The following is a 23597-nucleotide window of genomic DNA, read 5'->3' as shown; positions in this document are numbered from 1 at the left end:
TTACGGTCTGAAACTCAGAATAAAAATTTCAGAACGCATGAGCGGCACTTGCAAACGCTGCTTCTGCATCGGACCATGCGGCAAAAAAGGCTGAGGATATGACGTCGGTCATGCGCTTTAATACCCTGACGCTCTGATGTCAGATCTGAGCGCCCATGACCGACGTCAGCCTAATACTTTGGTATTCGGGCCGACCAAGGACAGCGGACTACCCATATGTAAGGACTGCAGCAATGTGAGATGAAGAACATCTTTCTATCCTTTAAAAATGGAACTGTATCATTCTGCCATTTTCCTGGCCCAAGGCTTCAGCTGAAAATAGACAAGACATTAACACTAAGCTGATACCTGGGCAAAACACCAATGTCAGCAGGACTAATTTGTCTTCCACTGAAGGACTGGATATGCCCAAGAATGGTTCAGAGATGCATGTGTCAGTTCATGAAGATACTGTTTTGACTTCATCTACCCTTAGTCCATCAAAGATAGATGTTAGACCTAAGACCTCTTGTAGAACCTCAGGAGGCAAGTCACAGGTTTTTCCAAGTCTACCCTTACCTATCCGAGAACTGAGAGAACATCAGAAGTCCCCAAGTCAGGGGAGGAAACGTCTGAAGTACACAGGCAAGCAGAACAATACACCATCGGTCAAGAATGTTTGGATGCAAAATAATGACTTAATGTAAAACCTTTCTGCTCTGACTTTATCTAGAGATCAATTGCAGGTATTGCAGAAAGGTCTTTTATACATTCCTGCTACACTCAGTAACTTGTGATTTTGTTTTGGATTTGATATTGTTTTGCAGGTATGCTATGTTGAATATCGTTTCCTAAGACTGATGCCCAGATTAATACATTTAAGAAACCAAGCATCTATATTCCTATTTTTCATACACAAGTTGAAGCATTTTTAAGAACATGTGAACATGTTACCGCTTTTCTTTCTTCTTAAGACAGTCATATATTCTTCCTTCCAAGCCACTTTCCATTTTGTATCTCTAGACTTTGACTGTAATAGGTTATTGGGGGGGTCTTTACTGCTTATATTATTCTCTAAGATGTAAGTTTCCCTGTTAAGATAACTGCTGTTTTATAAATGCATAGTTTTTGTACTGTTATTTATATATATATATATATATATATATATATATATATATATATATATATATATATAGCTATACATTACTGCTTCCTGTAATGACTTACAGTTTTTCCATAGTATGTTTGAAAAGTTTGTAAAATTCAATAAAAATATATTTGAAAAAAAAGAACATGTGAACATGATCTTTTTTGTATGTATAATGAATGCAATAATGCTTATAAAAATACTGAGATATTTTTATAATGTATCATCTAATGAGTATAAGGCACTCAAGCAGCTACAAGCTAATGATGATATTACTATTTGTCCCACTGATAAGGGTGGTGCCATAGTAGTCTTAAACCATACTGATTATATAGAAGCTACGCATTTGTTACTGTCTGATAAGTCTACTTACAAACAAATCACACTCGTAGAAGTGAAAAGGCTTATTTGTGAAGTACACAATGAGTTGTATGATTCCTTGGCATGTAGGTATATCAGTAAGGAATTGTATGAGTTTTTTATGGTACAAGCACCTGTTATTCCCTTAATTAAAGGACTGCCTAAGATACACAAGTCTTTGTTTAATCCCCCTTACAGACCTATAGTTTCTGGTAATGGTCAGCTCACTGAGCCTATTTCCATTTATTTAGAAAAAAACCTTACCATTGTTATTAAAGGTTTGGCTGTTTTAACAGATGCTAAAGGGTTTCTTATGTCTCTTTATCAAGACTTGGAAATGTATCCATTAGGAGATGATGATATATTAGTTACACTTGATGTTTGTTCTTTATTTACTTGTATACCAAATGCTTTAGGCATAGATTCCATGAAAAAATTCTTGATTGAGAACAGTGACTCTTCTACCAACACTATACACACACTTTGTATGTTGATGGACTTAGTGCTTGTAAACAATGTTTTTATGTTTAAAGGGGTACACCATGTGCAAACTCCTATTCAATATAGTTATGGCACAATGGGAGATTACCATGGCTTTAGCAAATGAATCAAGTTATGTTACTAGTTATAAAAGATTTATGGGTGACATATTTTTTATATGCCCTGGATGGAACAGAGTCTGAGTTACTAGATTTCATAAAGTATTTACAGAATGCAACATTCTGCAGAATTTTAAAATGCAACATTTACAGAATTTTAAAATTCACTTTACATGCATCTACTTGGACAAATTTTTTGGATGTTAGGTTGCAAAAAACAGATGGGAATTTGGTCACTAGGCCATTTAAGAAAGACTATAAAAAGAATAGAAAGAAGCAGTATGCATCCTACTTTTAAATTTAATAATGTTGTCAGATGAACTAGCAGCAATGCAGTTTGCTTACATGAAGCTGGGGATTTGAAGAAGCAATTTTTTGAAGAGAGGATATGATGAGACAGATTGTGATGGTATTTTTAGGGTAGTTAAGGGAGAGAGAGGGAAAATAGGCAAACCATATTTTTCTAGGAGGAATGATATACAGGTTGATGGAAATATTAATTTTAATGCAAATAGACTGAGTATTTTCCTGCCTTTCACATCTGATAATAAAATATTCTGAATATTTTACAGAAAAACTGGCATATTTTGACGGCAGATGATGACATTAGGAGAGAAGTAGGGGTTAGACTGGCTATTACGTACAAGAATATGAAATCCTTGAAGAGGCGTATTTGTAATAGAACAAGTTTGACTAAGTCTGAGATACTGACTGAAAGTGTTGGACTTTTAGGTGTAGAAATTGTAATTATTGTGAATACATCTCTAAAGATAATAATTTTTTTATACATCCTACCACATTTAAAGTATTTAGGTTCACCCATTATGCAGATTGTACCACAAAAATGTGGTGTATATAGCTAGGTGTGTGAGATGTTCGAAATTTTATGTTGGTAAGACCAATCAGCCACTTAAAGATTGGATTAGAGAGCATGTGTATTATATGAATATACTTGACACCAAAAGTGCCCTGGTCAGACATTTACTACATGCTGGGTTTGACCACCGATTTACTTTTTCGGTTATTCAGGTCATAACTAGTAAAGGCAGGATAGGAGATATTAAAAATTTAACAGAAAAGGCAGAGCAAAGATGGATCATTCAGCTGCAAGCAGACAATACTTTTGGGCTGAAGAATGTAGTTTCACAAACCATTTTTAAAGGAAAGAAAGTTATTTCATTAATTAATATATGGTAGGTTACATTTACGTTAACACGAGAGTTAGGCTGGTTGCCAAGGCGATGACGTTCTCGTGAGATGTGCAGTATGCCTTCGATGCAATGGATTTATTTGAGACTGCGTAATTCTAGTATTATACTTTTGTAGGTAGGTTAAGGAACAACTTGTTATATTTAGTTCATTTTATTTTAGATACATATTATAGGTAAGAATATATAGATAGAACATTTTATTATATTATGTGCCTATAAAACATACAGGATTCTGCATTTTAAATAAGGAGGTTTTCAGTACTAGATGTACTGTATACTTTTGGTGCAGATTGATTAAAACAACCGTGTTTTATAAGCATTATCGTATTTATGGGATGTTTTATTTTATGATTATTAGAATCTGATATAGACAGAATTTTAAAATGATCTATTTGTGAATGTTTTTGTTTGCATCTTTTATTTTAAGGTTTTATGAGATGATAATTTGTTGTCATGACAACTTTTATCTCGATTGGTAATTAAGCTGTCTAGTATTGTATTAAGTGGTGATTTTGTTATTCTACTTCAAAGTCTGATGAAGCGTAGCTGAACCATGTGAAAGCGCTTACTTACTGTCATTCTTGTCTTAATAAACGGTATTATTTGCTAGCCCTGTCTGCCGTATTTGTCGCTATTGTTTTTCTACTTTTGGATTTTCTTTTTGAGTATGGGGTGCAGTGCGACTCAGTCCCTAGGAAAGAATTGTAGCTGTTCCTTGATACATCTGGAAGGTTTTGTTTAACAGTATTTTAAGAGGAGGAGAAGCACCAACATCCTGGAAGAAAGTGGTGGTGGCTCTAATACCTAAAGAGGATAAATACCCATCAGACCCAGATTCATACAGGCCCATTTCAACTCTAAACCATGCTTATAAAGTGCTTATGTCTATAATGGCTAAAAGAATGGCAAAGGTGATGCCAAAATTGATTGACATTGATCAGTGTGGTTTTGTGGAGGGAAGGCAAATATATGACAACATTAACAGAACACTGATGATCCAGAGGGAAGCAAAATATAAGAAAATACTACTGTTGTTGGTGGATCTAGATGCAGAGAAAGCATTTGACAGAGTACGATGGGAGTTTATGAACAGGGCAATGGAAGCAGCTACATTCCATGATAAAATTATAAGGTTGGGTTTGGAGGCAAAAATTAAAGTGGGTGGGTTCCTCTCTAATAATTTCTGTTTGCGCAGAGGTACCAGGCAGGGGTGTCCTCTTTCCCCTTTGTTATTTGCCTTATATTTAGAACCACTGGCAAAGAAAATAAGGGACTCAGAAATTCAAGGATATAACCGGTATGGTTCAAGAAAAGCTGTCTCTATTTGCGGATATTATTTTATACCCAATAAAACCAGAAAACACATTTCAGTGTTGTGGAACATTTTGAGGCAGTTTCAAATCTTTTCAGAATACAAAATGAATGAAGCTAAAACAAAGGTAATAGCTGTAAATTATGTACCTACACACAAATTGGTTCAGAAATATTAATATTTATGGGAACATGATAAAATGAAGGAATTAGGAATATGGACTAAAAAAGGATTTTGGTGTGGCAGCTAAGGATAATATGTGGGAAGAAACTAAACAAAAGATAATATAAAAACTGAGAAATTGGAAGCTGTGTTATATGGATAGCAAGATACAAGCAGTTAAAATGTTTTTACTCCCGTTAGTTTTATACGCAAGTAAGGCATATTTTTATCAACCAGAGAAGAAGCTGTGGATAGCAATTAATAAAGAGCTGAAGGATTGTATATGTGAGGGGAGGATGGCAAGAGTCAAGTGGGATAAGCTGATTCTTCCAAAGGAACAAGGCAGTTTGGGATAACCTGATCTGAAGGTGTATTTCAGAGCTATACAGTGAAGGCTCCTATACATAGCACAACCAGAAACCTATAATTCAAAGTAGAAAAGGATGATGAAGAAACGAAGGAAGCTCAAGAAACAAGGAGAGATTGGGATTTTGGATGCTTATCGTTAATAACCATACATAATATTATATTCATAACCTAGCAGAAAGTATTCTAAGAACTAAGCCAACATGAGAATGGAGAAAGGAGATTCTACCGAAAGGTATGACTGCAATTAGGGATACAGACAATAGGCAAGAGGAGGCTTGAATTTATTGGCGAAAACTGACAAAAGAACCAAGCTATTGGGAGCTAATAGAGAGGGAAAGGTAAGAGAATGGCAAGTTGCCAAGAATTTATTTGGACTGCAAGCTACAGATGGTCTTCCCTATCAAGGACTGATATCAGAGTATAGGCAAATTGAAATAAATAGGAGCATTCTAAGCAAAATACCAGCACTGGTACAGTTTTTAAAAGAATCTAGAGCAGAATCTGCTGTTAAAAAAGAATAATTAGTAGAGCATACAAAATATTGCATGACAACTATAAGAATCAATCACAGGAGGTTAGAAAGGATTGGGAAGACAGACTGGATAAGCAATTCACAAAGAAACAATGGGGGGGTCTATGTATGTCTCTCAAACATGCAACAAACGCTAGGAGATTTAGGATCTTTGCTTAGAAGTGTTTACAGGGATATTTTTATACCTCAAGTAAACTCAAAATAATTTTCCTCAGGTAGACAGCAAATACTGGAGGTGTGATGGAAAATAAAGGGGTTATTCAGAACATATTTTTGGGAGTGTAATGAGCTGGCAGACTTTTACTGGGTGAGCAAACTGGTGTACCTAAGGGAATGATTTTTTGAGCTATAATACAGAATCAAAATTACCTAGATATAGTAAATCCTTGCTGAGTCAAATTATGGTGGCTACCAAAAAAGCAATTACTCAAAAATGGAAATTAAAGTCTAAACCAACTGTACTAGAAGTAGAGTAGTGACTATAGTAACAGGGATAAAACAACTGGAACTAGGATCTTTATAAAAGGGTAGGGCAAATTACAAAGAAAAAATGGGAATTGTGGGAACAATACATGCAGAGGAGAAACAAGATTTAAAAGAAGGCAAGATTAGAATGAGCTATGTAATGTTTGACCAGCAATAACTGGACATGTTACAAATGATATATAATGGTCAATATGGTTTGTTTTCATTTAAATAAATGTATGACTGTCTGTGTCATATGTGATAATTTAATAAAGATAATTCTTGTTTAAAAAATACAGTCATTCTCAGCCACATTTTCAAGCAAAACTTTATTTCAGAAATGAGACTGATACTTTATAGTCTGCAATTTATTCACTCAGTTCAGTGGTGGTGTTCTTGATTAAACTTCCTCTCCAACCACTTTCAAGCATTTTCTTTTTAGAGCAATGGAAAAGGTTTCAATCGCAAAGTCTCTCTATGAACTTTATTATCAGAAAAATGAGAAGCAGAATCCCCTTCTGCTTGCTGGTTCCCTTTTTGCTGGGTAATCTATTTTTTTTTTATATTTTCTCCTTAGCCTGTTCTTCATCCAAAAACTTGAGACAGTTGGGTACAGCAAATTGAATCTCATACCTTCCTCCTGATATGCCTCAGTTGCTGGGATAAATCTGCTTCTCTTCTACATAGTGTACAGTGAATAATCAGTTTCCATAAACACTCTGCTCTCTCCAGTTTTTAATAGTTTTCCATTCTGCACACTGTCAGGATTAAATCTTTCTGCTGTATGACTCATATTTACTAATAAAGGTCTTGGATGTTTTTTCGTGGCCAGGTTTGGAGCATACATAATTAACACATATTGCTGTTGAACACAAGCAGACAGGTGATCTGCTGTTGCGATCCCTGACCGGGAAAAAGCCGAAAGAAGAAGAAGAAGCTGTCGAACACAAGTTCAGTCGCTTATTTGGGCTTTCATAAAATTAACACAGTCTGTTCCTTCCAGTTTCTCTGGTACAGCAGAAAATCGCAGGTCTTCTTTGCACACTCTGTCCTCTAACTCTACTACCTTTTGAAACAGCTCTTCTTGCAATGCCTAATACTCAAGCAGTCTTTTCATTTCAGTCTCTGATTTTTCAGCTTTTTGCTTAAACTGCTTTTTTCCTGAACGGCTGCAGGATTCTTCCCAACCACTGATTTCTCTTCACCTTTTCTGGTTGACTTCTTTCAGGTCCTCTAAATTTCTTCATTGCTGGCATCCAGGTAGTGTGCTTGCTATCCAGTAACTGAATTTTACCCAAAATAAAAATTTTGCTGGCTGCCTTTTCTCAATTTCTGCTTTCACCCTGGGAGATCTGAATTAAGCCATTGGTCATGTGCAGCCATCTTTGAAGTCTCCCAATGGGCAGTATTTTGATATGCAAAACAGGAACAAAAGAAGCCTATCCCTGCAAAATTGTCTCCGAGTGCCACTTTTTGTAGAACAGAGGTGGTAAGGAGAACACTGGTAAATAATAAACTACAACCTGCACAGTAGATTAATGAATCTTAATTCCAAAAAAAAGAAAAAAACAGAGAAAGCCTGGACTAATTCAGCAAAGCAAGGCTACTGATGATGTTGCAGAGACTAGGATCAATTTCCAAAATAGCTCCCACCTTTGTTTTACAACTAGCTCTATTCAGCATTTTCTGCCAGTCAACAAGAACCCCTTTGTTCCAGTTCAAACCATGCCCCCACTAAGTCTTTATGTTTAGTGCACAAGGGGCTTCCAGTTCTTCTTTGGCAGAAATCATCAGAGATGGAAGAGCTGCTATGAAGAGAGGAACAAGGTGACAGAAAACGACCAATATCTGACGCACTACGTTTGGGCACAAGAGTTCCATCCCCACCAAGGACTTGTACTCATTTCCTCCAATCTGATCCATAACCTGAAATTGGGACTAGGACTGTATATCTGGACCTTCATAGTAACTTGACACTCAGACCTTTACTCATCTGTTGAAACTGTTCACTATGAATTCTTGTAATAAAATATCAACTTAGATTTTGCTCCTACTACACTCTAAAAATCTGTACAGCTTATTTGTACCATGTGTGTCTTCATCTGCCCTTTCAAACACTTTATCAAATGCAAATCATAATGTTTCTGCTTTCAGTCTTTATGCAAGATGCAATATTCAAAAGATTATTAGGTATAACAATGATCTGAAAAAGCTCTGCTGAGTAGAGAGCGAAAGCACAGCACATTTACATTGTTTTAGCCATAGTTTTTTTTACCATTTCCTTCTCTAGGAATACATAAAAAAAAGAAAGATCTGACACCTATAAACACCCTCAAGCCCCATAAAAGTGGACTCCCATAAGTCTTTGTAGTGCAATATTCCTGTTCCACTAAAAAATTGGGCAATTACACTTATAAAACAGCTGGTACCTTCTATAACCTCATAAAAGCAGGCTCTGACCATCCTTAGACTGAAGAGAAAGGACTGGATTGTAACACGGTCACATTCAAAAGATCTCATCCCACTCCTAGTTACAAGCTCTGTAAAAGCGGGCTTCAAAATGGTCAATTCGCTGACGTGGTATTATTTTTTTCTTTTTTTAGCATGACTCAAAATAAGTACTTAAAAACCTTTATGTGCTTTAAAGAAAAAATAAGACATGTCTCACCAAGAACCACAAAGCAGTTATAACTGTATAACACTCGTCTGCGTTGAACTTGTGTAAAATAGGTCACAGAGACAGAATCGTACCAGAGCTGACAATAAAACGATATAATAAATTACAAACTATTTTACTCCCCAAACTATAAAGAGTATAAACTACTATGAATACCTACTATTAAGTCATTACAACATAACAGTTTTTTGGGATTTCTTCCTTTACTAATTAAACTTTATACTATACTTTATAAACCACTCGCATCAGGAACCAACAGCGAACAACATGCAATAATCTCTTAGCGCCTCTGCTTAAACAGCCTCTGTAAAGGCTGTTTAAGCCGAGGCGCTAAGAGATTATTGCATGTTGTTCATTGTTTCTTCTAAGAAAGATTGGTTTGCTGATATTCATTTCAACTATATTGAACATTGTCAAGAGACTTTTGCTGCTATTTAGTGAATTTTGGAACTGTTTTGCTGCTACTCATTTTAATAGCACTGTTACTCAATAAACGGATTTGAGTTACAGAAACAAGGAGGTATTAGTTACTGGTCTTTGTTGTTGTTTATACTATGCTTCTCTGAAAATGTAGTAAGCCAAGTACTATGAAGCTTTGGTAATGTAAGAAAGGAGCTGGAAATTTCAGCTGCGATTGAGAGGAGTTAACATCCTCCTGCAGATAAAGGACTAGCTTAAAGACCCCACCCAGAGAAAAAAACTTATATAAATTAAGGAGTAAACATTTCACCCAAATGGAAAACACCAGACATAACCAAATCAGAAATAAGCTTAACACTAGCCAATTGTACCAACTGCTCCTCCCTCTCCCTTTGTGTAAACTTGTATACAAGAACAAGCCTTAACCTACTTTTTTCATAAATGTTTTGGATCTAATGATGTCTAGAAGATGAAAGAGCTAATCCGAATAAACATCTTTGAAAAAACTAACTAAAGGCAATTTTTTCCTGAAAATTGTTAAAGCTTCTACTGGTTTAAGAACTTTTGAAAGGATTGAAATATTTTTTATACAGAGCTACTATCAAGTAATGGTCAATTTTCAACAGAAACCCAGCACCGCTCTCCCTTTCACTTTTGTTTTTTGATCATCCTGGTGATGGCCTTTTGGCTTCTCATATTAATTTAACTTGATTTGGATAGTTACCACTTTGTAGGACCTGTGACTTTGGCTTTTTCTCTCTTTCTATAAGTTGTTAGTGAGTAAATCAATTCTGCTAAAAGTTTTCTTCTTCTTGTGTCACACAAAGGAAACAGTCTGCAGTCTGTAGTTTCATGTGCTCACATTTCCTTATGTAACCTTAAGTGCACTATCCCAGATTCACATTGCAACAGAAATCTAAGTAAAATGCAAATGTAACAGACTAAAAAATGCGTCAGAACAAGAAAAACTTTGCAAATCCATGCACGTTCTCCACAAGCCAAACCAAGAAACCAAAGAACTGAAGGTATAAAGTAAGCACTTTCGTTCTTATTCGTGATCCAATAACTTTAGGTTCGTAGGTTAGTATTAGACTAACTGCCCTTATGGTCCATTTTAAGCCTAGCCAATTACCCCATGTGAGAATCAAACCCTGCACCTTGTGTTTGCAAGGTAAACACTTTAACCATTATGTCAACTTCCCATATTCATCAGAATAAGTAGAATTATACCCTTTTTTTATACTATTAAAAAAAATCACATGACACTACATCACCAATGGCATAATTAATTAATCCTATGTTAAATATACAGGTTTTAAATATCATACTGAAATACTAATATTCAACTGCTGTTTACATATATTTACAAAAGCTGTTTTGTGTACATAAAAGTACATAATAAAAACTAATGATTATGACACATTTATAATCTTTGGGCTAGTAAAAAAAAGTACAGTTTTGTACCTACCATAAATGTAGATGTTCGAGGATCCACATTGCTGCAGTCCTAACCATTGGGTAGTCCGCTGTCCAGTCGGCCCGAATACCAAAGTATATGGCTGGCCGGTCAAGGCGCGAGACTGACGCCAGAACGCCAGGGTACTACGCATGACCGACGTCATATCCTCAGTCTTTTCTTGCCCCAGATGTCAGAAGACCCTAAAAAGACAAGGCCAAAACCAAAAACACCAAACACTCCTGCACCAAAAATATGCACAATATATACAAAATTACAAGAGTATAACCTCACCTACACAAACACCCCTAAACACAGAGGGGAAGGAGGGTAAATTGGACTGCAGCAATGTGGATCCTCGAACATCTACATTTATGGTAGGTACAAAACTGTACTATGTTCTTCATTCCACATTGCTGCAGTCCTAACCATTGGGTAGAATCCCAAAGCAGAGGTAAGGGAGGCTGGCAAATCATAAGGAAGCAGGAGCTGTCAACATGCCTTGCAAAATAGCTGTGGCAAAACCAGCCCTAGATTTAGAGTAGAGAGGAAGGTGGTAATGCTTAGAGAAAGTATGCACTGAACTCCAAGTAGCTGCCTCCAAAATATCCTTAGTTGCCACTCCTTAGAAATGCTGTTGAAGTGGCAGTAGCCCTAGTGGAATGAGGCCTAATCCCAGCTGGAATCTCCTTGCCATGATGGGAATAACAAAATGCAATGCAAAACCCAATCCACTTAGAAATAGTTTGTTTTGACACAGGCTTGCCCTGAGAACTCAAAGCAAAGAAACAAACAACTGCTGAGACTGCCTAAAATCCTTAGTCCTGCTTAAATAATAACGCAACTGCCTGTGTACATCTAAAGTGTGCAAAATCTTTTCCCCTTATTTTGGGGATCTGCATAGAAAGTAGGCAAATGAATAGTTTGGTTTAAAGCCACACTAGAAACCACCTTAGGCATAAAAGAAGGATTAGTAATGATACCCTATCCTTATGGAAAATCAAAAAGGCTCTACCGCCATAAGGGCCTGCAATTCAGAAACCCTTCTTGCAGAAGTAATGGCCAACAAAAAGCAGTCTTCCATGACAAGTATTTCAATTCAGCAGTAGCGGCTCAAAAGGTTGTAGAGTAAGTTTCTCCAACACAAAATTGAGATCCCAAGCAGGAGTAGGAGCTCACGGGGGTCTTATATTCTTTGCCCCTCTAAGAAATTGCTTGAACAAAGGATGCGAAAACAATGGTGGGTCACAATCATAGTGAGCTGAAATTGCTGCAGCATGAATCTTAATGGAAGAGAAAGACAAACCTTTGTCCAATAACTCAGTAAGATATTGAAGAGCCACACTCAAATTAGGCTCAGAAATCTCCAAATTCTTTGCTGCACTCCAAAATAAAAATCTCTTCCATTTTTCGTACACTTTCCTTGTACTAGGTCTCCTGGCTTCCATAATCACATTTAAAACTTGTTGAGGAAGTTGAGACCTGCTGTGTTTCAAAACAGAATATGCCAGGCTGTTAGATGAAGAGAGTGAAGCTTGACATTGAGCAGGTGACCGTCTCTCTGAGACAACAGTGGAATCAAAGGTAAAGGCCATGGAGGCTTCCTTACCAGACTCCTCAGTAATGGGTACCAGTGTTGCCGAGGCCAATCTGGAGCTATTAAAATCATCCTTGGCTTGTCTTGTCTGACCTTTAGGAGCACCTTTGGGAGAAGAGGCAGAGGTGGAAAGGCATACACATGAAGATTTTTCCAACTGAAAGAAAGAGCATCCACTTTCCAAGCTGTGTGATGAAACCTCTTTGTGCAAAACTTTGGCAGCTGGTGGTTTAGTGGAGAAGCGAACAGATCTATGTCTGGAGTTCCCCATGACACTGTCAATTTCAAATACATGAAGATCCAGTTTCCACTCGGGATCCATGATTTGTCTGCTTAACACATCTGCTAAGGAGTTCTGTGCTCCCGGCAGAAACCTTGCCTGAAGAGTTAGTTGCAAGCTGAGCGCAGTCTCCCATAAAATCATTGCTTGCCTGCACAACGGAATGTGTTCCCCTTGTTTGTTGATGTACCACATGACAGTTGTGTTGTCTGTTAGAATCAACACCTGCCCTGGAAGAAGTAACTCCTTGAAAGCCATTAATGCAAACTGGACTGCTAACATCTCCTTCATGTTGATATGTAGATGCTGTAGTCTGGCAGGCCACTTGTCTTGTATCCACTTTCCATTTAGATGAGCTCCCAAGCAATGTCTGAGGCATCTGTCGTTAGAATCTGACTTGCCTCTGGCCGGGTCACAGAGAGTCCCTTGTTTAGGTGACATTCCTGAGCCCACCACAAAAATTCCTGTTGAATGCAAGGTATTATTTGAATGACAGTGTCCAAATCCTGGCAGTGCTGTGTCCATACATTTTTGAGATACCATTGCAACTTCCTCATATGCAGTTTGGCATTGGGAAGCACCAGAATACAAGATGCCATGAACCCTAAGGCTTGAAGGACTGTCCTTGCAGTCAGCCCGGACTGAAGAGATATTTGATGGAAGTAAATGGAAAGATTCTTTTGTTTGTCCGGGGTTAAAAAGGCCATCTGGGCTGCTGTATTCAGTCTCACACCCAGAAAGCACATGTCTTGAGAGGGTACTAGACTGGACTTTATTTCGCTCACAGAATACCCTAGGCATCTTAGCACTGCTATCACATATTCCAAATGCTGTAAAGGTCTTCCTTTTCTTGAGCCAGAATCAGGCAGTCGCCCAAGTAAGGATAGATTTGAATTCCTTTTAGCCTGAAGTAAGCTATCACTGGAGCCAGAACCTTTGTGAATACTCTGGGCAGTAGATAAGCCAAAGGGCAATGCAGAGAACTGATAATGGGAATTTCCAGCTCGAAAACGCAGATACTTCCTGCAACTTAGTCTGATAGGCACATGAAGGTAAGCCTCCTTGAGATCTAAAGTTACCATCCAGTGATCTTTGCCCAGCATAGGTAAAAGCTGTTGTAACGTCAACATTTTGAACTTGGGAATGTCCAGATAAGTGTTGAGGATAGATAAATCCAAAATTGGTCTCCACGTGTCCCCCTTCTTTGGTACTAGGAACAGGCGAGAATAAAATCCTAGACCCCTTTCTGGCACAGGGACTGGCTGAATGGCCCCTATTTGGAGTAATAGAGAAATTTGCTTGTGAGCCTCTTTTCTTTGCAGAGGAGGAATGTCTGGCATGCCTTTGAAAGGAGGCACGGTATGGAAATAAAACCTGTAACCATGGTGAATGATATCCAAAACCCATCTGTCTTGGGTAATTAAATCCCAATTTTCCTTGAAAAGAGCCAGCCTTCCTCCCAAAGGTGCTGCCAGACGAGAATGTACTGGCAGCTGAAAAGGCAGGTCATTGGGTCTGTTTACGAAAGGACTGACCCCTGCCCTCACCAGAAGTCTGAGCAGGTGAACTCCCTGTTCTAGGCCTAAAAGAACCTTGAGCTCTGCCCCTACCACGTCTAGACCTACCCCTAGACTGGGAATCATAAGCAGGATATGTCCATCCCTTAGTAGGCCAATTTCTACTAAACTTGGAGGCTGCACCTGCAAAAATCTTTAACAGTTTGCATAGACTTAGCCTTGTCCTCCATTTTCTTTAAAACTGCTTCCACAGGCGAACCAAACAACACGTCAGACTGTAAAGGAGCATCCAAAATCCTTGTCTTAACATGCTCAGCTAAATTCTGATCCCTCAACCAGGCGTGCCTGCGAAGAACAGAACCAGTGGCAGCCACCCTTGAGGAGGCCTGTACAGCATCAAAACCACATTGCAATGAATGCTTACCCACCTGTTCAGACACATGAACTAAATCCTGCAACTCTTTACACTCAATACCTTCCGCCAGAGCATCCACCTTAGACTTCAATTGTGAAAGGAGATAATTTTGATATTTTAACATGTGAAACTGGCAATTCAACACCCTCATGGCTAAAGTGGAAGAAGTATACACTTTCTTTCCCCATCTATCCAAAGCCCTTGCCTCTTTATCAGGAGGAACAGGATTTTTAACAACAGAAGCCTTAACACCTTTAGGCCCCTGAGAAACAGTTTCGCTGCCCTAGGACTCTTAAAAGATACTTATGAGCTTCAGGCACCCTATAGTACCTATCCGGTTTAACTGGGGCAGGAGGCAAAGAATCAGGGTTCAGGGAAGCCTCTGCAAAAACATCTACCACCACATTCAGAACAGGAGGTATAGCTAAAGGCCTATGCTGGGGTAAAACAAGAATTCCCTAAGCCTCTTCCTGGAATCAGAGAAATCTTGACCTTCCCATTTAAAATGCTCCCTCATGGAATGCAGAGTCTCTGAAAATGAAAAATCCTCAGGAGGAGAAGCTGAAGGAGTAGAATCATCCACATCAGAATCGGAATAAGGAGGATACTCCTGCAAGTCTTCAGAAGACTCAGAAGCCTCGAACACTGCTCAAAACTCTCAAACTCAGGCTCCACCCTAGGTCTCTTATCAGGAGGGGGCATAGAACCTCTAATCATAGTAATCAAATCCTCTGCCATTTTAAGCATATGTTTCTTAGGCAAAGATCCTGAAGAGCTAGGAGAAACCCCACTGAAGTTAAACCTGGCCTGCCTCTCAAAGAAGCCTTGGAAACAGAAGGGGAGGCTCTAACCACCTTAGGAAGAGAGGGAAGAACAGCCACCTGAGAAGCCCCTTCAGCCTGGCCTACCTCCTGAGAGGGCACATCCTGTAACAGTAAAGTCTCTCCCTGAGACTCCAAAGAAACTCCTGGCAAAACCTCTGGCTCCACTGAGCCTTCTAAAGAACCGACGTCCGGGACTGCCGGTTCTTCCCCTCTAGACTTTGCTGCTTTGTCCTTGCGCTTTTGCGCCGGAGCATCCGACGGCATTTTATAATTACAACGCTTCCCAAAAACTAACCTGGCACAGTCTAACCTTCTCTTAATAGTGCGTTTGTTAAATCTAGCACAAGAGCGGCATCCAACAACGTCGTGCTCAGGCCCTAAACAAGGTATACACAAGGTATGGTAATCCCTATGAGGTATCTGTTTCCCACAAGAAATACAGTTATTCACTTTTCTGACATCCGGTTAAATACTGAGGCAAGAAAAAACCAAAATATTCCCCAACGGGTACTTAGCCAACTTTGATTCGGTCTGAAACTCCGACTTCAGAAAATTTCAGAACGCCAACCTGCACTAAACTGCTTCTGCATCGGACCATGCGAAAAGACTGAGGATATGACGTCGGGTCATGATTAGTAGTACCCCACGTTCTGACGTCAGTCTAATGCGCCTTGACCGCCAGCAGCCGCCATATACTTTGGTATTCGGGCCGACTGGACAGCGGACTACCCAATGGTTAGGACTGCAGCAATGTGGAATGAAGAACATCATTTTATGTTAATGTGCTCATTTAATCTTGTTTTTTTTTTTTGCCTGCTGCCAGCCTAATTTGCCATTCTTTTTCTTCATATTCCAAGTATGTATTATAATCTCCCTTAAATCAATACATTTTAACTTCAACTAGGACAAAAAAATGTGAATTTCTTGAAATATGTACATTCATTTGCATGTTTAGCTAAAGCATTACTAAAGTCACCCTTCTTTATAGCTGCAGTGTGTCCATATATTCTTTTTGAAAGTTTTCTTATTGTCTTTCCTACATAAAAACAGTCACGTTTCACAAGAAGTTAAATAGACTATACCACTTGAATTGCAGATAAAATGTCCTTTTGCCAAAAATTCCCCTCTTAAAACTCTTAACATAGATACTAGCTGTGCCACTAATATATCTACAGAACTTACATTTTTTACATTTATAAGTCTCAAAAATGTTGCCTTTTGTGTTTTCTGTTGTACTTAATCTCTCTAAAATTGATGTTAAACTGTTCCTACTTTTCTAAGTAAACAGAGGCTTGTCACCTAGCACTTCTGACAAATCATTGTTACCCAATTTAATGTTCCAGTTGTCTATCAAAATATCTTTTATTACACCCATATCTTTGGAAATTGGTAATGAAAATGACCTATTAAAGCTACTTTTCTCACTGTTATTTAGTTCTCCTTTCTGCTTTGATGTTATACTATTTGTTTTAAAAATGCATTTGAATTTTTCTTGTTGCATGAATATTTCATTCACAACTCTAATAATTTGGTATTATACCCTCAATCCAGAAATAATCTTTTCAAACCATTTGCATATGTTAAGTATGTCTCATCTTTACTGGTCATTCTACTAAGTCTAATAAATTGACTTTTCACCATGTTTATTTTCATGTGCATGGGAGTTTGACTCTGTGTAAGTAGCTGTTGACAAAGATGGCTTTTCTAAACACTTTACTTTCAAAGCATTTGTTTGTTCTTATCCAGTGTAATAGTTAAATCCAAAAAATGAACTACTACATCTTTACTGTTTAAAGTAAAATTCAAAAATATGTACTGTGATACTGTGATTTCAGTTCTTAAAAAAATGGTCAAGTTCTTCAACTGCACCAGCCTAATAAAAAAACAAGTCAATAATAAAAATGCTTGTAAAACACTCCTTTTTAAATAATGTATTTTTAGATGTTCCTCTTCTCACCATGCCATGAGTAAGTTGGTGAATACAGGTGCTACTCTGGCACCCATGGCCACTCCTTTAATCTGTTTAAAATATTTGTTTTGAAATCTACACTAATTACTTTCCAAAATAATTTCCAAAATTTACCAAAAGATAAGGTGTTCAGAAAACATGCCATTTACAACTCAGTGTTACACTCTACTTTACACATTTTTAATGATGTCTGTGAAACTGATTTAAGATAAAATTACAGAAGAACAGTGGTTGTAAGTTTATTTTAACTGGTCTGAAAAGGAAAAGAGAGCTTTGCATAATAACGATTAATGAAGATATGCGCGTTACGAAAGCAGACAAGGGTAATAGAACAGTAATCATGAACACTAATAATTACAAACAAGCTATATTTGATTTGCTCAAATATGGAGATTGTTATAAAGAAGTTCGTAACAATGACATTGTCAAAGGTTTTTTTCTGATGTAAATAAGCTACTCTATGATTTGTTAATTCAGGGCTACATAGACTTTGAGATTTATGACTTCTTCAAACTGGAGCATCCAATAATGGCTAAGATTTTCGGTATACCAAAAATTCACAAGGATAAATTAAAGCCACCCTTTAAACAAATAAAGGCAGTGGATTTTGTTTTTACAAAACTGAACACATTTCTATTCATCTAGACAGAATTCTAAATTCCATAGTACAAAGGTCAGATTTTTATCTAAGGGGTTCATGGTATTGATTAGAACTATTAGAAGACTATAAGGTGTATGACAATGAAGGTTATTTAGCTACTTTAGATGTATTTTGATAGACAACTGGAAAATTACATTAGGTAACAAGGATTTGTCAGAAATGTTAGGTATCAAGCCTGTCTTTACCTATAAAAGTAGGAAAATTTTAAAATCAATTTTAGAGAGATCAAATACAACAGAAAACACCAAAGGCAACATTTTTGGGACTTAAAAATTTAATAATGTAAGTTCTGTAGATATATTAGTGCTAGCATCTATGTTAAGAGTTTTAAGAAAGAAAATTCGGCAAAAGGTCATTTAATTGCAATTCAAGTGGTATAGTGTATTTAGCTTCTTGTGAAATGTGTGACTATTTTTATTTAGAGAATACAATAATAAAACTTTCAAAAAGAATATATGGACACACTACAGCTATAAAGAAGGGACTTTTTAATGCTTTGGCTAAACATGCAAATGAATGTACCAGTTTCAAGAAGTTTACATTTTTTTGATTAGATAAAGTTAAAATTTATGGATTTAAGGGAAATTACAATACACACTTGGAATGTAATGGCAAATTATGCTGGCAGCAGACAAAAAAAAATTAAATAAGCACATTAATATAAAATGTGTTTTTACTAGCCCAAAGATTAAAAACTTGTCATAATCATTAGTTTTTATTATATCCTTTTATATTTTTATGTACACAAAACAGCCTTTGCAAATGTATGTATCATTTGAATATTAGTATTTCAGTATGACATTTAAAACATGCCGATTTAAAGTAGGATTCATTAATTATTCCATTGGTGATGTAGTGTCATGTGATTTTTTTTAAATAGTATAAAAATGAGAATGTGTAATTCTACTTATTCTGATGAAGTTCTGTTTGAATAAAGAACAAAAGTGCTTAATTTACACCCTCAATTCTTTGGTTTGGCTTGTGTGGATTTATAAAGTGCAAATGTTAACACAACTGTTAGCAAGATAATTGTTAATTAACTGCACTTTGGAAAAATTATACATATCTAAAAATGCATTATTTTCATATACCAACTGAATTTGCAAAAAGTAATAATTAGAAAAAAAATGCTTTCATATGTTGTGCAGGAAACAAATTCAAATAAGGCTTGATAACATCTTTAAGTTAGGAATTAATAAATGACTGCCTTAACTGAGCTCCTTTATAAGGGCTTACCACGTCGCTGCACGTCATATTCTTTCTTTGTTTTCTCATTCCCCAGAATTTTCCATGCCTGATTAATTTCGATGAACCTCTGGACGAGTTCTTCTACTTCTCCTGCTGGCATGTCAGCACTCTGTTTGTCAGGATGGTACTGGCAGTGTTGGAAAAGGAGATGGGGATAACAAGGGGAAAAAAGAATCAACAGTAAATCCAACATTTATTTATAAATATGAAATGTGAAGAGAAATGTCAAGATAAATGAGAGAACAGTGTTAGGTCACAAGAGATTACAGTCAGGTTAATTAGTCCACTGGAGTCACAATAAAGGCACTGGTGACAACATCATAACTGCAATGACAGCACTTCATAGGTAATTTGCTGATGGAGTTATTGTGGGCCAGACTGGCAATTTGCCAAGGCCGAATTAACTAGCAAACACATATACCTGAATAAACATACACAGAATGAACATATATACCTGAATAAACATACACAGAACGCTTTAACATGCTTTATATATCCATTTATAAATTCTATTGATTTCAGCCAAATCAAATGTGTACATAAAGACAAACTAAATTCCCTTCCTGGATATCTGAAAATCTCTAACACTGAGTGATTACTACATGCTGGATGCACATAAACATAATACATACATAGAAATTTTAGCACTAAATAACATAAGTGCTACAAGGCTATTTACTTTTCTGTCAGTTTTAGACAAGATATTCAGACATAATTAAACGTGAGGCTGCCCTTTTCATATAATTAACTTAAACTCATTCACAATAATGAGCTCACTGTGGGCCATAGCACTTAACTGTCCAGAATTTTGTAAAATGTCCAGATTTTTACCTAATATTCTTGGTCTTTTCCTCATAACATGTGTGTAGTTTCTGACAAATATCACCATGGATGGAAGTAACTAAAACTTGACAAGACATCTGAGTTTGTTTCAGACTTCATATCCTTCAGAAAATGTATACTAATGCAAAACCTTTGTTATTCTAACAACTTTCTAAGTTTATAAGAAAAAAAAATTTAAATCTGTACTTTTGGGCCTTTGTCTCTCCATCATTTTTCACTTTGTGTAGAGTTCTTGCACTAAGACGTTGAGAGGTATTGTTGGCGGGGATAAGACATTGAGAGGTAGTGTTGGCGGGGATAACAAAAAAGTAGGTAAGTTGTCGTTCACTTAAAAATGAAGAAATCTCATCGATCTCCAAGTCAGATGCACTCCCAAAAAGGCTTAGTTAATGAGGTGGAGTGCAACTTGAAATGCATGTTATCACAATCAGTTATATTTGTCCCAACTTTTGACTGACTTTTCAGCAGCATTATAAACAGTGAGATCTCAAAGAAAAAAATAGAGTAACCAGGCAACAATTTAAGGATCACAGTCACAAATCAAAAAACACTGTTTACTTTTCTGTGTTATCACTGCAGATAGAAAACAGAAGTTATGTACTTACCATAAAGATAGATCTAGACAAGTAGATCCATCCTTAGTAACAGCAGTTCTGTGCAGGGATGTAGACAGAAATGTATACTTTGGACTCAGACCTTATGCTGTTGCCCCCACACTTCATTTAAAAATGTACGGAACTCTCAAAAAAAAAAAAAATGTTTTAGGGTTCCATTTTGGGTCTTTTTCGAAAGGACTGACCCCTGCCCTCACCAGAAGTCTGAGCAGGTGAACCCCCTGTTCTAGGCCTAAAAGAACCTTGAGCTCTGCCCCTACCACGCTAGACCTACCCCTAGACTGGGAATCATAAGCAGGATATGTCCATCCCTTAGTAGGCCAATTTCTACTAAACTTGGAGGCTGCACCTGCAAAAATCTTTAACAGTTTGCATAGACTTAGCCTTGTCCTCCATTTTCTTTAAAACTGCTTCCACGGGGAACCAAACAACACATCAGACTGTAAAGGAGCATCCAAAATCCTTGTCTTAACATGCTCAGCTAAATTCTGATCCCTCAACCAGGCGTCCCCAAGAACAGAAACAGTGGCAGCCCCCCCGGGGGGCCTGACAGCATCAAAACCACATTGAAAAATGCTTACCCACCTGTTCAGACACATGAACTAAATCCTGCAACTCTTTACACTCAATACCTTCCGCCAGAGCATCCACCTTAGATTTCAATTGTGAAAGGAGATAATTTTGATATTTTAACATGTGAAACTGACAATTCAAACCCTCATGGCTAAAGTGGAAGAAGTATACACTTTCTTTCCCCATCTATCCAAAGCCCTTGCCTCTTTATCAGGAGGAACAGGATTTTTAACAACAGAAGCCTTAACACCTTTAGGCCCCTGAGAAACAGTTTCCGGGTCTGCCCTAGGACTCTTAAAAAGATACTTATGAGCTTCAGGCACCCTATAGTACCTATCCGGTTTAACTGGGGCAGGAGGCAAAGAATCAGGGTTCAGGGAAGCCTCTGAAAAAACATCTTCCACCACATTCAGAACAGGAGGTATAGCTAAAGGCCTATGCTGGGGTAAAAACAAGAATTCCCTAAGCCTTTTCCTGGAATCAGAGAAATCTTGACCTTCCCATTTAAAATGCTCCCTCAGGGAATGCAGAGTCTCTCTTGAAATGAAAAAATCCTCAGGAGGAGAAGCTGAAGGAGGAATCATCCACATCAGAATCGGAATATGAGGATATCCCAAAGTCTTCAGTCAAGACTCAGAAGCCTCCTAACACTGCTCAAAAAACTCTCAAACTCAGGCTCCACCCTAGGTCTCTATCAGGAGGTGCGCGAACCTCAATCATAGTAATCGTAAATCCTCTGCTATTTTAAGCATATGTTTCTTAGGCAAAGATCCCTGAAGAGCTAGGAGAAACTCCCACTGGTAAGTTAAACCCGCCTGCCTCTCAAAGAAAGCCTTGGAAACAGAAGGGAGGCCCTGTTCCACCTTAGGGAAGAGAGGAAGAACAGCCACCTGAGAGTTTCTCCCTTCAGCCTGGCCTCTACCTCCTGAGAGGCACATCCTGCAACAGTAAAGTTCTCCCTGATGACTCCAAAGAAACTCCTGGCAAAAACCTCTGGCTCCACTGAGCTTAAAGAACCGACGTCCGGACTGCCGGTTCTTCCCTCTAACGACTTGCTGCTTTTGGTTCCTATGCTTTTGACGAGCGGGGCGCCGGAGCATCCGGACGCATTTTATAATTACAACGCTTCCTTAAAAACTAACCTGGCACAGTCTAACCTCTCTTTACTGTGCGCGCTTGTTAAACGAAGCACAAAGAAATGCGCATCCAACAACGCCGTGGCTCAGGCCTCTAAACAAGGTATACACAAGCGTATGCAATCTCATGAGGCATTCCATTTCTACAAGAAATATTAGCTATTCACTCTTTCTGACATCCGCTAAATACTGAGGCAAGAAAACCAAAATATTCCCAACGGGTACTTAGCCAACTTTGATTCGGCTCCTGAAACTCCACTTCAGAAAAATTTCAGAACGCCAACCCGCACTCAAACCCAAAAACTGCTTCTGCATCGGACCATGCGGCAAAAAGACTGAGGATATGACGTCGTCACATTATACCCTGACGTTTGACGCTAGCTCCACGCGCGCCGACCGCCAGCCATATATACTTTGGTATTCGGGCCGACTGGACAGCGGACTACCCAATGGTTATTAGACTGCAGCAATGTGGGTCAAAGAACATCATTTTATGTTAATAAAACATTTAATTTGTTTTAGTTGTTAACAGCCTAATTTGCCATTCTTTTCATTCATTCTAAGTATGTATATAATCTCTTTAATCAATACATTTTAACTTCAACTAGGACAAAATAAATTTTGAATATAAAATATTCATTTGCATGTTTAGCTAAAGCATTATTGTGTCATCTTTTATAGTTGTAGTAACATATATTTTTGAAAGTTTTCTTATTGTTTTCCTACATAAAACAAACATTGCTTCACAAAGAAGCTAAATAGACTATACCACTCTGAATTGCAGATAAAATGTCCTTTTGCCAAAAATTCCCCTCTTAAAACTCTTAACATAGATACTAGCTGTGCCACTAATATATCTACAGAACTTACATTTTTTACATTTATAAGTCTCAAAAATTTTTGTGTTTTCTGTTGTTTAAACTTCTAAAATTGATGTTAAACTGTTCCTACTTTTCTAAGTAAACAGAGGCTTGTCACCTAGCACTTCTGACAAATCATTGTTACCCAATTTAATGTTCCAGTTGTCTATCAAAATATCTTTATTACACCCATATCTTTGGAAATTGGTAATGAAAATGACCTATTAAAGCTACTTTTCTCACTGTTATTTAGTTCTCCTTTCTGCTTTGATGTTATACTATTTGTTTTAAAAATGCATTTGAATTTTTCTTGTTGCATGAATATTTCATTCACAACTCTAATAATTTGGTATTATACCCTTTTAAAATTT

The 23597-nt window shown here is 37.5% G+C and overlaps 1 protein-coding gene across 1 annotated transcript in view; it reads right to left on the bottom strand.

The window, feature by feature from the left end:
- DNAJC24 (DnaJ heat shock protein family (Hsp40) member C24) overlaps nt 1-23597 on the bottom strand; it is a 426809-nt gene that overhangs the window by 187855 nt on the left and 215357 nt on the right. Inside the window, exon 2 of the mRNA XM_044059585.1 lies at nt 19189-19327. Within this exon, the coding sequence (XP_043915520.1) occupies nt 19189-19327 (139 nt within the window). The remainder of the gene's footprint in view (nt 1-19188; nt 19328-23597) is intronic.

This window comes from Protopterus annectens, chromosome 17.part0, assembly GCF_019279795.1.
Source record: "Protopterus annectens isolate FY-2018-M chromosome 17.part0, PAN1.0, whole genome shotgun sequence".
Classification (NCBI taxonomy): Eukaryota; Metazoa; Chordata; order Ceratodontiformes; family Protopteridae; genus Protopterus; species Protopterus annectens.
This window is presented reverse-complemented; position numbering and strand designations above follow the sequence as displayed.